The following is a 16,410-nucleotide window of genomic DNA, read 5'->3' as shown; positions in this document are numbered from 1 at the left end:
AACATTTATAAAAACCCCAAACAGCATCTTTGGTCTCCAGGTCACATTTCATCTTGAAAAATCATATAATATTTTGTTTATTTCTAAGACTGGTCAATAAACATTGGTTGAAACCTAAAAACACCAGTTTCTAAGAACTTTTCAGTCTACCAAAACACAGGCAAGAAAAAGCCTCAAACAAGGTTATATTCCATTACAGACAAAATAGTCGAGAGCAGACAAGCATTTTTAAGTGTCTTCAATCACAAATCTCCCCAATTAAACATAAATTAGCTACAAATCAGACACCTGTTATGATCAATAACATATATTGCTTACTTGGCTGCATGAGCACGAAAAATGGCCAAATCTGTGACGGTAGACCCCTCTTTGGCATCCAAATATGATGCAAGAATGTCACTAACACCATCTGCAAGGAGCATATCAATGCCTGCTTTGCCACCATTGGCAAGAATCTTGTCTTCCCTTCCTTTTACTAAAGCATTTAGCTCATGGATCTTTTGCAGCTTCAGTTCTTCCTGCTTGATCTTCTGCTTTCAAATAGAGCATATTTCCACAAAAAACACAGATATGCTTCCGCAAGTTAAGAAATAACGTGAAACCATAGTATGTCTTAACATAAAAGCAAATGCTGCAACAAATTCCACAGCAATACATGAAAGCGTTCTCAAAACTCAGGCCTTTGGCATGTAATAATTAGAAATTCAAAATTGCTTCTAATATTTCTTGGCCTCATCACCAAAAGTATTATGCTTTGAATGGTATAATAACTAAAAAGGGCATTCCATTTATTACAATCAACATATCAACCACTTTCCAGAAAACTGGTATATTTGTACTTTCCTGATTCAATATAGAAGCTCTTAGAAGTTTTACTAAAAGTAACTGTGTAGAGATTTTTTGAATCAGCATCTGGATCACACTCCATGATCCATCATCACAAAGTGATCACGTAGGGTGATCCAAAACGTTGATGCCAAAAAATCTCTGCATGGTTACTTTGAAAACACTTCTAAAGAACTTTTATGGACAATGGAAACATCATGGCTACTAATATAGAAGCCCTTTACTAAAAGATCAAATAAGCACGCAGTTTATTAGAAATAACAAGAACAAATCAAATGTCAAAAATTTCTTTCATGGCATAGGACTCACTTCACTGAGTTCATCCTTTCGACGAGAAGTAGCTTTGTCAAATTCTTTCTGTGCTGCTTTAACCTGCAAAAATTTATTGTGTATCAAGAAGAGAATGATAAGCAGATAATATCAAGAATTCCGCTGTTTATATGTGCTTTCTCTGATTTGTATATTTGACGAGCAATGTTTTTAATGTCAATGTTAACAGAAAAGTAGTGTAGGCAAAAAGCGTAAGAAGGGAAATGCATTAAGAAAAAGATTAAAAAAATTGATATCAAAAAGTGATCAAATGAGAATATTTGCAGATCATCAAACAATATTTATAAGCAAAAGTCATACCAAACTGAAAAGTGTTGGTGGCAAACCAACCAACTTACAATTTAAAAAATCGTACAATCACTCTAGACAAATTGGTTGATAGTGAGTGAAAATATAGTTGCATCAACAACAAAATAGCAGATCAACACACCTGATTCTGGTTCACACCATGCAAGGTGGAGAATGAACAAAAATTAATTTGGGATATGGTGATACTACCGTCCAAGGATCTATTACAAAGAAAATACTTGGAAATGAAAGAATCTGACAGAATACTGTAATGTCCCCATTTTCAAGCAAAAATAATTAATTTTAAGTTGTTGGACAAAAGCATATTAAATGACAACTTAAATTAATTATTTTTTTAAGTGACTAAGGTTGAGATATTTAATATTTAAAAAAAAAAAGTCACTTTTGGGAGACATAAGGTTAAATATGTTATAAAGTGATTTTAATTAATTATTTTCTAGAAGTTTCCCAAGGCAAATTATAAAAGAAGGTTCGGGGTCTCATTAGAGGGGAGAAGATTGAGGATTCTATTTTCTTTGCAGAGATTTGAGAATTGAGCTTGAGGCCAATCTCTTGCCTGCGGGATGGAAACCCCAAAGGTTCTTGGAGCCGAGGACAGAAACCCTTGTGCTCATCAGAGCGATCCCATTCAGAGATCGTCATAGTGCTGAAAATTGGAGCGAGGACAAAAACCCTCGTTCTTGGTGCATTGGTTCTAATTCCAGGTTTGCCAGTCTGAATTGTGTAATCTTGTGTGCATAAGTTGAAGATTATTAAACAATTGGTTGTATGCTATTGTGCTCATGTTTAAATCCAAGCCATGCCCTTTATTTCAATAAATAAATCACATAAGTTTAGACGTGGGTTATTCTGTATAGCCGTGGGAATTAATTTTCTTCAGCTGGGTGAATTATTAAAAATATACGGATTCAGTTCAAATGTTTGAAGCCATATCGTCATGAGGTCAATTTGAGTGATAAATCAAACCCTTAGAAATCAAAGGCATATCATATTGGGTGAAATTGGTATTGGAGAGTTGGCTGGCATCGTTTCTCCTTCAACGGGTCTGGAGAACATTGATGTGGCTTCCAAACTCCTTATTTTTTATTATCCACATGAAGACAGATATTCATAAGGACAAAGTTCAATGCAATGCTGGTGCAATCCACTTAAAGATTCCCTTCCAAGTGTTTTCGTGTGCCCAATAGAATGCTTTAAAAAAAAAAGATTAAGACTCAGCCAAAAGTGAGAAGTATTCAATAAGGAGGATATGCCAAACTAAGATCGCTGCAAAGGGGGACATATCTGACATGTGTCAGATCTGGCCTGCCACAAAGGTTTTTTACTTGTTGAGAACTAGTCGACTAAGAAGATGAATACTCATCATGTCTAGCAAAAAAGGGGAATCATATGTGGCAAATAAAATTATTAAAAAATCCAGGGTTGACTGGTCCAAGCCGTAGATTAAGGGTGATTTCGTGGCATTTCAAGCAGCAAATAAATCAGAAATATTTGGAATTTTTTAAGAGGTCAGAACCCTAATTTATGCAACCTGTTATATGACAGTTAAATGATGAATGAAATTTATATTTCCAGCTAAGCATTTTTATTATCAGAATTCTGCTTGTGGTATAGAGATTTCTGCTTTTGTGCCAAGGGAAAGAATTCTTCATAGGATTGAGATTTCTGTTTTATCTGATGGCTGCTGCTGTTATGATACTGGGAAACTGCAACATTATTACCGGTTGGATGCATGCAATAAAGAGGTCAAGAAAGAAGCCATTACTCTTTGTATTTCTGATTATGAATAATAAGCAAGATGAAATTATGATTTTAATAACAGAAATTAGTTTATACAGTTATCTTTATAGCACTTTGAATATATGCTTGTGAATGATCATCAAACTTGGCAATATACAATTCGGCAAAGAGACTTGTTCACACACTTGCAAATAACATTCCCACACTTTAAGACATATGCCAACTGTTTGACAAAATTACCAGCTGAGTGTTGAAGAAGAAATGTTAAAAATTTGTGGGTACAAACAGGGGTAGGACATTACAAATACCTTCCGGATTAACCAAACAATTATACTACTGCAAACACAACTGGATGGCTCTAGGAGTTGTATGTCACAATCTAGAAACAGTTAAGGACTGATATAACTGTTGTAGTAAACTGGTTTGCATTACTAACAAACAATACAGCTGCCCAACAATGGAACAGCAGTCTGCAAGCCATCACAAAATGTTCCATTTCATAAAAATCAATTATTGATGGGTAGTATCCATCAATATCACCTTAACGCAGCTTATTTTATGGCACTCATAAAGTTTACTCCTTCAAAGGCTATAATTGACTGCTAAGAATTCTAAATCTAGTCAATTTTCAAAAAGTTGATAAAAATCTGATTTTTTTTATGTGACTGACAGACAAAATAATCACCATAAAGCCAAAACCAAAATCATAATTGGAAGCAAAACAGAAAACAAAAACACACTAAAATCACACACCAAACTGAATACTCAAAAAATCTTTTCAAATCCAAATATAAAAACTACAAACCACAATAATATATCAACTCAATCTGCAACTTTCAACACAACGGCGATTCCTGCATGGAACCACTCAAAACAGCATGAGGTTTTTCATCCCCAAACCAATCATTGTTGCACACTGTTAACCCTTAGAGTTTTCATTCTCGAAGCTTTTGAATTTCCAAAGGGTTTTCGTCCTTCAGGAAATGGAAATGATGAACATGTGTCCATTCTTGAGAAATGAAATAACTCCAAAAGGAATCTAATGTCTCTTTTGAAAGCTTAAACTTTCCTCCTTTTATACTGTTTCAGTTTTCAGAGCTATTTTAGAAACAAGTGTTTTTTTCTTTTTCATTAAGCACCTTTTGGTCTTTGCTTTTTATTAAAAAAAATACATCTTTCTTTTCTGTTGCTTTTTGAAAAGAAAAAAACATTTTCAAAAAAGCATTTTTCCCCTTCATAAAATAACAGAAAGTATCCTTATCAGCGCCTTGAGCCTAGAGACAATTTGTACACTTAAAACACCTTTTTAAATAATTAAATATAAGTTGTCTTTTAATTTACTTTTTCAACAACTTTAATATTTAATTATTTAATCAATTTTCCTTTTAAATCATCCCAAGGTATTATGGAAAATAATAAAATAAACCAATTAAATTGTCTTGATAATTCCACCAACTCCTTGAGCACATAAGAATTTAGTCCACAAAAAGTTGGTACCATCCAAGGATGACGGACTTCAAGAAGTTGGAGTGCTCCCAGTTAATCAAATTTCCACATAAAAAGTACCTTTGTGCACGTCTTGGCTCCAAGAAATTGCCACTGCTATCAGAATTTCTTTCCAAAAAATCTAGCGCTCTCCAAAAATGTTGAGGTTTCCAAGAATGTTGGAACAGATCAAAAAAGGAACATTACACTAAATCATTAGCTTGCTCATGTTTTTTGCAAATTCATTAACCCTGTTACCCTACCACCGTATTTTTTCTCAACTATAAGTGGCCTTCCTCTTCCCTCTATCACAACTCTCTCCAGCTAATACATTAAAATAGTCATCAATAGAGAGCAAGGTTTTCGATGAATGTTTCTTACTCCTAGCAATGGCAGAATTTTTTTCCTCTCTCTCCCCAAACAAATTTACCATTTCAACATGTTCTTCCAATGTTATATCTTCAACTAATGCACAATGCTCATTATTGTGTTTTGATAATATGGCATAATTCCACAAAGTTTCCTAATGGAGAGATGCATGGGGACAAGGGGGCCAAGAGCCTAAGTTGGGGGGGAGGAGGAGAGGGCTCGGCATTAAAATACATATAGTACTTAAAAAAATAGTTATAGAAAATATGTATAAGAATTACAAAAGAAAATTTGGCAAACTAGTAAAACTTAGAAACTAAACTTTAAAGTAAACATTAACAATTTAATGTTGAATAATGAAAATGTCAATTTTTGAAATATATATATAACATTCAAGATTTCATAATGATGATTACAAATGTTCAAAATAACAAAATGAAGTGAAGTGAGACCTCTAATCATCCCCAAACTTCTCATCACTAGAACTAATTGACTCCACATGGTCACTTCTCTTCTTTCTCTTCTTGCTTCACTCACTCTTTCACCTTGCAATTGCAACTCTTACTCTCACACTCACACTACAACTTGTTAATTTGTTTTTGCGAGTTGAAAAGAAGATTTGAGGGAATTTTATAGGGCTTGTGGAGTTTAGATGGGGTCCATAGGTCATTAGAGTTTGACCTTGGGCACAAGGATCAAAACTTTTTTTGAGTTTTTTTTTTTTTTTTGAATTGTTTTTTGGCTATTCAACTACAAGATACTCCTAGGCATCCCCAAAAGTTTCAAGAGACTCTTGGGAGTCCCCTGAACATCTCAAGAGTGTCCCAAAGTCCCCAACACCCCAACGATGTCTCTAATATGACAAAGGTGGTGGTGGGGCTGAGAGGGAACATTTCATCCAAGTCCCTAGGTCTCAAAAACATCCCCATCTTGAAAACACGAGGGTTTTTCCTCTTTTCTTTTTTTTGTGTGGGGTGGGGGGCCTCATCTCCATGGATTACTATAATATGGTTTATCCAGCTACATATTAATTGTTTGTCAACTTTGGATGGTTAAAAGAGTTAGTCAACGGTTGTATTCCTCTTGGCAACTATTGGGTCCCTTAAATAGATTTTTTATCGTCAAGGAAAGTAGTATGATCTAGTCAAATCAACTCTAATCCTTGGTTAACCATCTTTGGTCTACTTATAATATAATCATGTGTGAATAAATATTAAAATTACTTTATCTTGCATGCATTATTATTTTTGTTCACTATTTCAAGTATTTATTTTATCAAAGAGGAGAGTAAACAATATCTTTACAAACTCTAACCCCATGTCCACTCTCAGCAAATAAATGGTGTGTAACCCTACTATAGCTCCCATTATAATCAATGTTGCAAACACGACACAACCAACATTTTCTGCCTCCTATATTTTTACCTTAATTAATGCTTAAATTGGTGACAAATTGCAGCAATGCTTTTTCGGGGTTGAAAGGGCCTTTCACAAATATTTGAAAAGAAGATGAAGGGCATACAAAACAGTCTTGTGGAGTTCCAATAGAACTTGAGTTTGGATTTTCAAAATGAAAAGAATTATCTATTTTGTTTGCTTCCACTTCCTCACTACCATCTCATTCACATTCACATTGTCATCACTCCTACTAGTGCTCATTTTGTGGTGTTTTCTGTGACAACAAACTAAAACCAACACATTTTAAAACTAATTACAAACCCTCTCTAACAAGCTAATTAAATGAGGAACGGGAGCGGGAATAGGAGCGGCTCAAGCGTTAGGGTTTCGAGTGGTGAAGCTACTGCAGGGGATGCAGAGGAGGAGGCCAATGATGGGGACAAAGATGATGAGGAGGCTGGTGGTTCCTGCGTGTTGGCCTTGTCTTGGGTCACTTCGTGCTTTCCTTGGGAACTCACCTGGTTTCGGGGACAAGTTCATTTGGTCTTTGGGTTTTTTCCCCGGTTGTGCCCTGCTGGAGGATCTCTGCTGGCATTCATGGGTTTTGCGCAGTTGGGTTCCTAGGCGCTCTTGGGGGGTCTGTTTTCTTCCCCATTTTGCATTTGGGAGGCCCTCTTCTTTCTGCATTTGGGAAGTCTTTTTTCCCTTTTTGGTGCCTCGTTGTTCTTCGTGTCTCTTTCCTCTCAGCACGCTCTCCTCTGGTTCTTTGGCTTGCTTCTCTATCTATGAGCTTGAGAGTTTTTGCCAGTTATGGACCTATTGGCTTTTGAAGGTGCTTGTTGGTGTTGCAGCTCCTTTCCTTTTCATGGAAGGCATGTTCCTTGGGAGCTCCTGATGGTCTGCTCCCTGTTTTTGGTGTTTTAAGCCTGGTGCCTAAGGGCAGGTCCCCATGCAACGGCTCAGCTTATTTTTGCTAGCAGCCACTGCTCAATATTTTTAGGAGCAATTTATGTAGCTGGTGGCCCCATGGATATTTAATTTTGCTGCTTATTTTTTAAGCAATTATCTTAAATTTTAGTTTTAGTCTAGAATAAATTTAGGAGAAAAGATTGGAGGCAAATAAAATGGAGGCAAAGAAATTTGTGGAGCCACATATCATTTTTTCAATAAGCAGTTGCTGCTTATTTCCAGCCCCCCTTTTTTTTCAAAGCTTATTTTTTATTTCTTAGCAGTAGCTGCTCCACTAAAATAGGGAGAGATTCTAATTTATTCTTTTTCCATAAATAAAAATTTGCATGGGGACACACTATCTGCTTAAATTTAAGCAGATAATGCACTTAAGCAGCCGCATGGGGACATGGGGTAAGTTTTGGATTCATGTGTTCGTTGGGGCTAATCTGTGTGCATCTTTGGTTGTTGGTAGGGGTTTGGCTTTTGCTGCAGTTCCTGTTCCTATTGAGGTGGATGGCTGCTGTAAGGACTTCCTCAAGTCTTTGTTTCCTGGCCTGTTTTTTGTGTTCCCTGCTCTTTGCTCTGTCATCAACATACCTATAGAGGTGGTCCTGTTGGTTGGAGTTGTGGGGGTTGTGGTTGCAGTTTTTGTTCCTATTGAGGTGGATGGTTGTTGGATGGGCTTCCTCGGATCCTTGGTTGGAGCTCTGTTTGTGGTGTTCCTTGCCTTTCGCTATGCTTTCAACATACCTGTAGAGCTGGTCCTGTTGGTTGGAGCAACTGGAGTTTTGGTTTTGTTTTTTCTGACTTTGGTTATATCGAGGTGGTCCAAGTTGAGCTGTTTACAGGAACCTATTTCGGTGCTTTTTGAGGCTTCCTGGTTTCAGGGTTCTTTTAGTTTCTCGAGGTGTCTCTCCTTATGGATTTTTGGTTCGGCGTGTTCTCTTTCTCCCCTTTGTTCTTCAGAGTTTTGGGTCCCCTCAAAACCCATAGAAGGTTATGGGAGCCTTTTCAAAACCCATCTCTCTAGTGTTTTTTTATGTAACATTTTTCTATTAGTGGAGAAGAAGGTTGTGGGAGCCTTACCAAAACCCATGTTTTAGGTTAAGGGAGCCTTGTAAAACCCTTGGAAGGTTATGGGAGCCTTGCCAAAACCCTTGTTTCAGGTTAAGGAAGCTTTGCAAAACCCTTATCTCGTGTTATTGACATCTTTTGTCTATTTGTCATGTCCCCTTTTTCTAAAAATTGCTTCTTTCTAAAAATCGCGGTTTCTATTTTTAATAAGGCCAATTGTCCAAAAATAGGAAGACAACTGGGGATAAAACATGAAATATTGTACTTGGAAGGTGAAATATTCAAATCAGATTAATGGTGAATATTGTCATGTACCCTTTCTAAAAATAGCATTTACTAGTTTAAAATTTTTAGTAAGTCTGACTATCTAAATATAGAAAGTCAAAAGTCGGGACTATTGGATTAATTGGGAAAGTTTATCTTCCAATTTGATTGAGAAAAATCTAATTTGGCAACAAATATTAAGTAATTTTGAAATAAAATCAAATGCCAAAAAGAGTGGATTTTAGTGGGGCTCAAATTGGCAATTTTGTGTCTTCTTGGAATCTAGTCAAAAAGATGGAATTAATTGGCAGTTCCTATTCGGGTGGAAGAAGTGGAGGTGCAAATTTAGAAAAGAGGTTTCAAATCTTTAATGGAAATATTCCCTCTTCCTGGGCATGGGTTTTGGCGCCCAAGACGTATTTTGAATGTGGGTTTCATTTATCAAGTTTTTGGCTTGCTTTTCCATTCATTCTATCTTGTCATTTTCAACAGGCGAAAGCTATTTTCCTTCAGAGGCTGGTAAACCAAAAAAGGTAAAATCTCCAAGGCTGATAAACCAAGGAGATCGAGGCATGCAGGCAATGTGTTTACAGGTCTCCAGTGGCAATCACATTCAGGGGTTGCAGTTGTGCTTCAAAGAGAGTTTTATGTGTGTTGTTTGGTAGGAGTTGTAATAGTTGGTGTATTGTAGTTTCTTAGTTCATTTTCAGATTTGTATTGCTAGAAATAACAGCATATATTGTTGTTCTTGGCTGTTGTTAGACATTTATTTTATGCATCTTGCTATTGAGGGGGAAGTGTCAGGAGTTTGGAGAATATTTTAGATTTATAATGGATTTGTGAAGCTTTGAGCTCCATTTCTGGAGTCTATTCTATAATTCTTCATGGCAGATTTGTAGATTGTTATAATCATATTTTTGCATGCTGTTATAATGCCGAAATTTCTATAGAATCTTCTTCTTGTGTTTTTTATGAGGGTTTTAAGTGTTTATAAGCTCATTGGTGCAATTTTCAGCCTACCCGATTTCATCATTTGGTTGCAAATTGTAAATCTGAGTTGGGCTATTGGAATTTTCTAAATCTGATACAAATTTGCAGCAAGGGTTATTACACTATTAGCTTAGGCTTGATTGGGTGCCTTTGCCTATTCTTAACTGCCTTACTGATGGTTGGTTGACAATGGGCCGCTATTAATCTTTGATTGTATCTTATTGCAGCATTCTGTTTGTGAAATCTGGATTCTTGTCAATTCCAGAGGGTTTTGGGTCCCTTCAAAACCTGTTGTATGAGGTTTTGAGTCCCCTCAAAACCTTTTTGACCCTTAATCAAAAACAAGCTAATTACAAAAATTTAAAAACACCAAAACTAATGTCTTCTTTTAGTACAAAGTTTCTAACTTCTTTCTAATATTGTTGCATTACATGGGCAGGCATTCCCATCCCTCAAACCCTCCTTATAAGTGTAATATTGATCAATGATGTCTGCAATACTAATGACACACAACCTCTTTTGCACAATTGATGCAATAAAATTATAAAATAGAATGAATGTTTTGAAGTTTTAAGTTTTTGTTTTGTGTATTAGGACAAATAAGGGGCATGGGAGGCTTTGTGTGACCCCCCCACACCCTTTTTAAACCCATTAAAAATTTGTTACGCATTCTTTTTTTTTAAATACGATCTACTTTGCATACGAGACGCTCAGCCATCCCCCAAGAACAACCTCGAGGATGGCCAAGCATCCTCTAAGTTCCCTATCATCCCTGATTATAAGGCATTTCCTAAACATTTCTAAATTTTCTCTGTTGGAAGGATAGCCAAGGGCAGTCCCTAAAATGCCTCAAGGGACGAGGTCATGGATTTGAGGGGTGGGAATGCATCCCCATGTAACATAGTTCAATACGCAAAATCCCACCCATAATTTGGAGACTTGTACTACATATGTGTACTATCTCCTTTATCACACATTGGTTATACATTCACATCTCTTGGTGGACTATCCTAAGAATACCTAGATGTAACTCACTCTTGAGCATTTATTCAATTGTATTGCATCCTTTATTTGGAGAAGTAATTATTTTGCATTACACAATCTTCAGTTGTGTTGTGCTTTTACTATTGTGGTTGTTTGTGTTATCAAGATTCTAGGAAGGTTTGCCCTAATTGCAAATCTTATTTAATGTAATGCCTAATAGCTTTGTTACATGAGTCAATTGTAAAACAGTTGGAAACTACAATCTGAAATTTCTAAAAAATTAATATATACTTTCTTAAAAGAACACTCCAAACTGTAATTGTAATATTACTAGAAATAACAGAAAGTGATACAAAATTAAAAGAGAGTTGCTTTCCTAAGAAGTTTTGGGTGCTGACTCCGGCCATATCCAGGACAGTATGGATCCTACCTTGGCCACATAAAATCTTCAGACTCATACAAAAGAGCTTCTTTCATCCAAAAACAGGTTTTTTCTTGTTTCCCTGGCCAATTTCTAACTAATCTACCCACTTTCTTTTTCTTGTGTGCATGTTGGATAGTTATTTTCTCGTTAGAAGTAAAGTTAGTGGATCAACGCCCAAGTCAACCCACAAGTCTAGGCCCTGCAGACCATCAAAAAGAAGTTTCTAGGGGACCCATACAATTAATTCCAATCAACCCAAAGGATCCGCAGAAAATAGGCCATTGGCTCCACTAACTAAAATGGACAATTGGAATGATTCCTTTGCCTCCAACTGGTGGAACCCTAGAATCAACTCTCAAAACACATATCCAAACTCATTAATCACATACAACACTTCACTTTGTCTTGTTGTATGTTGAGTTCTGACCTTGACAAGCAACCCCCTGACAGGAATCATAATCAAACATAGAACCCAATTTTTTTTTACCAAGTTGTCTTTCCAATTTTTGTGCTGAGATCAACTTTCTTGCACTGAGTACAGACCTCTAGTTATTTTCACATGGTAGTCTGTCTTGGACTTGAAATAAAAATCACTATAGCGCATTGAAAGTTAACTGATGGTCTCAAGCCATTGCATCCCCATTATTACATCAGCCCTTACATGGAATCAAGAGAAAAATTTGGAATTTTTATTTGGTTGTGATCTTTTTCATACACAATGTGCTCGTTTTCAAGTGTCGATTCATCTTGATGGATACTCACCACGTCAAGCTCAACAGCAACAGTTGTAAGAGGATGGAGATCAAGATGATTAAGCAAGCTAAAGCTTTCAGCCACATTTGTTTTTATTAAACTTTCAGCCACATTGTTGTTAGCCTTATATTCAGTCATAAAGAGCACTGTTGAACTACTTCAACAAAATCTTCATGTTCAAAAAGTTACTTGGATCTTCTTCATTGAGCTCAACATATTCTGCAAAAACAAGGTCTTCTAGATTTTAATGTAAATTTCTCATGATCCCAGATATCGATTTTTGCAGTTAACTGACACCCAAATTCATTTTTTTCAAATCCATTGATAAGACTTCCCCAATGAAGCCAGAAATTGACTCTGATGCAACTGTTATGAGCCCAACTTAAAATCAGCTTAGCTGTTCTAAATCTTACAAAATTTGAAGCTGAAATGTGTTCAATTGGTGATCAGATTGGACAGACAAAAACAATAATATGTCTTCACAAATAATGCTTCACACTGTGAAACTGGATTATTAATAAATGTGGTTCAGACTTCTAAAGAAAGATACAGGTTCACTCTGCCTTAATGTAAGATTCAATTTGCTGATGAACAATCCAATGTGCAGGTGGTAATACACGAATTGCTGAAGGAGAATACACAATATGCTGTAGATAACAATGAATGAACTGCTGAAGTAATAATATGAACTGCTTTAGTTATTAGATGATTCAATTTGCTGGTGTCTTCTAATACGATCCCTTGGAAGAGTGAAGGAACGGGTCTATATACCCATTCAAGGGTGGCGCCAAGCAACACGACTTATACACAAGTCGGTTCATCTTTAATCAACACGTCTTCTCAAGGGATTAACCAATGTTAACTAACACGTCTCCCAAGGTGGTAGTTATAATTAGTTAATATACATTTGCAACCGGTTTTCATAACGTCACTAAACTAAGAACATAAGAAATCGCCAAGGCATGAGATTTAAATCGGAGAACATAAATGTCTAAGGCCGATAGGCCACTAGGCATTTATGTCGATCTGAAGGATCCGACAGACGCTACATACATCAACACTCCCTCTTAGCTAGGGAGGAATCCTTCTAGATGTATATAAGTCACATCACCTCATTGTGATGTTTGACCACAATGGCTACTCCCATATGTGGAAAGGAAAGATATCACCTCATCATGATATCAACCATCATGGCTTATCCATAGATATCACCTCACGTGATATCCACCATTATGACTTATCCATAGATATCACCTCACAATCATCACCTCACAATGATGGTAAGATGCACAAGTGTTCATCATTGTGAGATCGTCACCTCACAATGATATTCACCATGGCTCATCGAGAGGGTAAACACGCAAGTAAAAGAAGATCACCACGGACTCTCTCACGTGGTGTTGTCATGGCGTCACACACATGACATCCACCATGAACCATATAAGAGGGTGGAGATAAGGGCTTACACCTCAAGTCTCTCTCAAGGAGAAATGCATTAACAAGAGTTTACACTTTAAACATCTTTTGAAGATAAGAATACATTAGTATATATATAAACAAATATAAACAAATCAATGAAGCTGAGACTCAATCTTAGCTAGCACTTCATTCTCTACCATACCAAGCTTACCTCGAAAGTACACAAACATTATTCTAGAGAGGAGCTTGGTGAGAATGTCTGTCGTTTGCTCATCAGTACCAATGTATCTCAACTAAATAGCATTCCTTTCCACCATGTCTCTAACATAGTGATACTTGATCACTAGAGAAACCATCTTAACATGGTCCACTCCCTCTGAACCAATATGACCAAGATCCTCAGATATCAATCGAAGCACATCCTCTTAGCTGCTCCCTCTGTCACGAAAGCATCCCCTGCTCACATGGTCCCAATCTTGGAAGATATCTTGCTTCAGGAGACTCTCATCATCTAGTATGATCCTCATACGCCTGGAAGTGCTAGATCCAAAGCCACCATGGATCTACTGTCATAAGATTGAGCCCTAGGCAGGAATATGACCATCCTGAGATTGAGAACAAAATCTCTTTGCAGTACGCTCCCTCTCACTGGAAGAGCCTTCTTGTCTCAACTTGCTTCGTAACCCTAGATGCTATCATCATCTGCACAAATGCCTCTATGGCTTTCACAAGTGAACTGTTGCACTTCTGCAGGTAAATATTTGTTTTATAAAAATTTGGAAATGCAAAATCTCAAAATCTCCGCAGAAGTCCTCTGCATATTCTTCCTGAATTTCAATCTCTTCATCACAAATAGAACTTCAAAAATCTATAACCTAAAAAGCAACAAGCTGTTATTCTAAAGATGTCTTGTATGTAAGGGACAAGTTTCTCATAGTAAATTGAAGAAATTTAAAAAACAAGATATCCAAATGCAACTTGTCATAAGCAGACATCCGTTGACAATGTTGTTTCACAAATAATACAAATAATGTAATTGCATGAATTAATAACTACATATGAAATTCGTGAACATTATTCAACCATAAAACTTATCCCTTCAAATCAGAATATGAATCCATTTGCATCCTTTTGTGGAAGAGTCTCACCAACATCCGCAATGGAAGCTTGAGGCATAGTCCTGGTTGGACATTTCATTGCGTAGTGACCATATTTGTCACATCTTGTAAATGTAGATCGTACTCCTCTCAGATTTGATAGTTGATAGATTGTAATTAATATTTCTGAATATATGTGATTTATGATTCTAATGAAGACTATGTTTTGCAGGTCCAAACAAGGCTGAGAATGTTCGATTTTAATTTCTCAATATTGCCTTATCGGGTCTGCATATATACTTGTATCGGGGGGGCATGTCTTGAGTGGACATGTCTCCACAAAGTGGAGGCATGTCCGCTCAAGACGTGCCTCCTCATCGATGGCACTTAAACAATATTATGAATACTGTTTTATGAACGATCACTTACTATTAGTTCAGTAGTCACTAACATATGTTCAATATGCCGATAAGAAAGGTATTCAACGTATATACAATGTAAGCAATGTTGATCAATCATGACTCGATCGATAATGAAATTAATATGATATTAATTCATGCAGATCGAAAGCATTCTTTATTCGATCATGATAATTAATAGTGAGGTGGTAAACTGATATATTTCATTGTTGATTCTTTATCTGTCGATGCTATAATTTTAACACTCCCTCTTAGCTAGGGAAGATAAAGAGTAAGAATATTATAATGAACTCTGAGAGTACATTACCATACTAATAGCTATCACATAACTCGTGATATGAAGTATCACCTGTCTCGTGATACTAAAGGATATAATATACTCAAGAACATTACATTCTCCTCATATATCCTAGTTATGGTATGTTCACTGACATTAAGTCACATAATGTCTACCATAACAAATCATGACAAATCCATGAATAATGATATCAAGTCACATGATATCAATCTACTGAACATTATAAGATCGTCACCTTATAGTGTCAAATACAAGTGCTCATTATCTAAAAGATCGTCACCTTTTAGAAATGTACACAGGGGGTGGGGCCCATAAAGTCATAGAGTCACACATATGACAAAAGAAGTTTGCACATTAATAATCTTATATGTTAGTACAGATAGATATAATACTTACATTTCAATTATACAAAGACTCTTTCTGAAGTGTTCAACTTTCACTCTAGAGAGAGGTTTGGTAAGTATGTATGTTGTCTGATCTCCTGTACTGATATACTCCAACTGGATTACATCCCTTTCGACCATGTCTCTCACATAGTGATAAGGAATCTTGATATGCTTGGATATATCATGAAATACTGGATTCACTGAAAGCTTAATACAACTTTGATTATCACAGTGCATAATAGTAGGTTTCAGAGGCTCACCAAATAATCCCACAAGCAATTTTCTAAGCCATACTGCTTCTCTTGCAGCCATAGAAGCTACAATGTATTCGGCTTCTCTAGAACTCTGAGCCACTGAAGATTGTTTTCTGCTTATCCACGATATCATAGCCGATCCTAAACTGAAGCAACATCCTGAGGTGCTTTTTCGATCGGTCACACTTCCAACCCAATCTAAATCTGTGAATCCATGAAGACCTAAATCAACCTTTTCATATTTGAGACCATAATTAAGGGTACCTTGAAGGTACCTCATTATATGCTTCACGGCAACAAGATGTATCTCCTTGCGCTCACACATAAATTGATTGAAAGCATTCACAGCATAACAAATATCCGGTCTGGTGTTGACCAAGTACATCAAAGATCCAATCATCTGCCTGTAGAGAGTTGGATCTGCTAACTGAGAATCTGTTGCTGCTTCCTTCAATTTATGAAGATTTGTTTCCATGGGAGACGACATAGATCTACAATTCATCATTCCACATCTCTTCAATATATCAAGGGTGTACTTCCCTTGATTCAGAATAATGCCATCTGATTTCTACCAAACTTCTAATCCAAGGAAGTAGTGCAATAGACCTAAGTCCTTCATGT

At 36.5% G+C, this 16,410-nt stretch overlaps 1 protein-coding gene across 1 annotated transcript in view; it reads right to left on the bottom strand.

The window, feature by feature from the left end:
- Nucleotides 1-16,410, bottom strand: part of LOC131049219 (uncharacterized) — a 214,579-nt gene that overhangs the window by 189,619 nt on the left and 8,550 nt on the right. Inside the window, exons 5-6 of the mRNA XM_057983262.2 lie at nucleotides 1,156-1,218; nucleotides 319-530 (exon numbers count right to left, since the gene is read on the bottom strand). Of these exons, the coding sequence (XP_057839245.2) occupies nucleotides 319-530; nucleotides 1,156-1,218 (275 nt within the window). The remainder of the gene's footprint in view (nucleotides 1-318; nucleotides 531-1,155; nucleotides 1,219-16,410) is intronic.

The sequence above is a fragment of the Cryptomeria japonica genome, chromosome 11 (assembly GCF_030272615.1).
Source record: "Cryptomeria japonica chromosome 11, Sugi_1.0, whole genome shotgun sequence".
In the NCBI taxonomy this organism is placed as follows: domain Eukaryota; kingdom Viridiplantae; phylum Streptophyta; class Pinopsida; order Cupressales; family Cupressaceae; genus Cryptomeria; species Cryptomeria japonica.
Note: the sequence above shows the minus strand (reverse complement) of the source record. Positions and strands in the feature narration are given on the sequence as shown.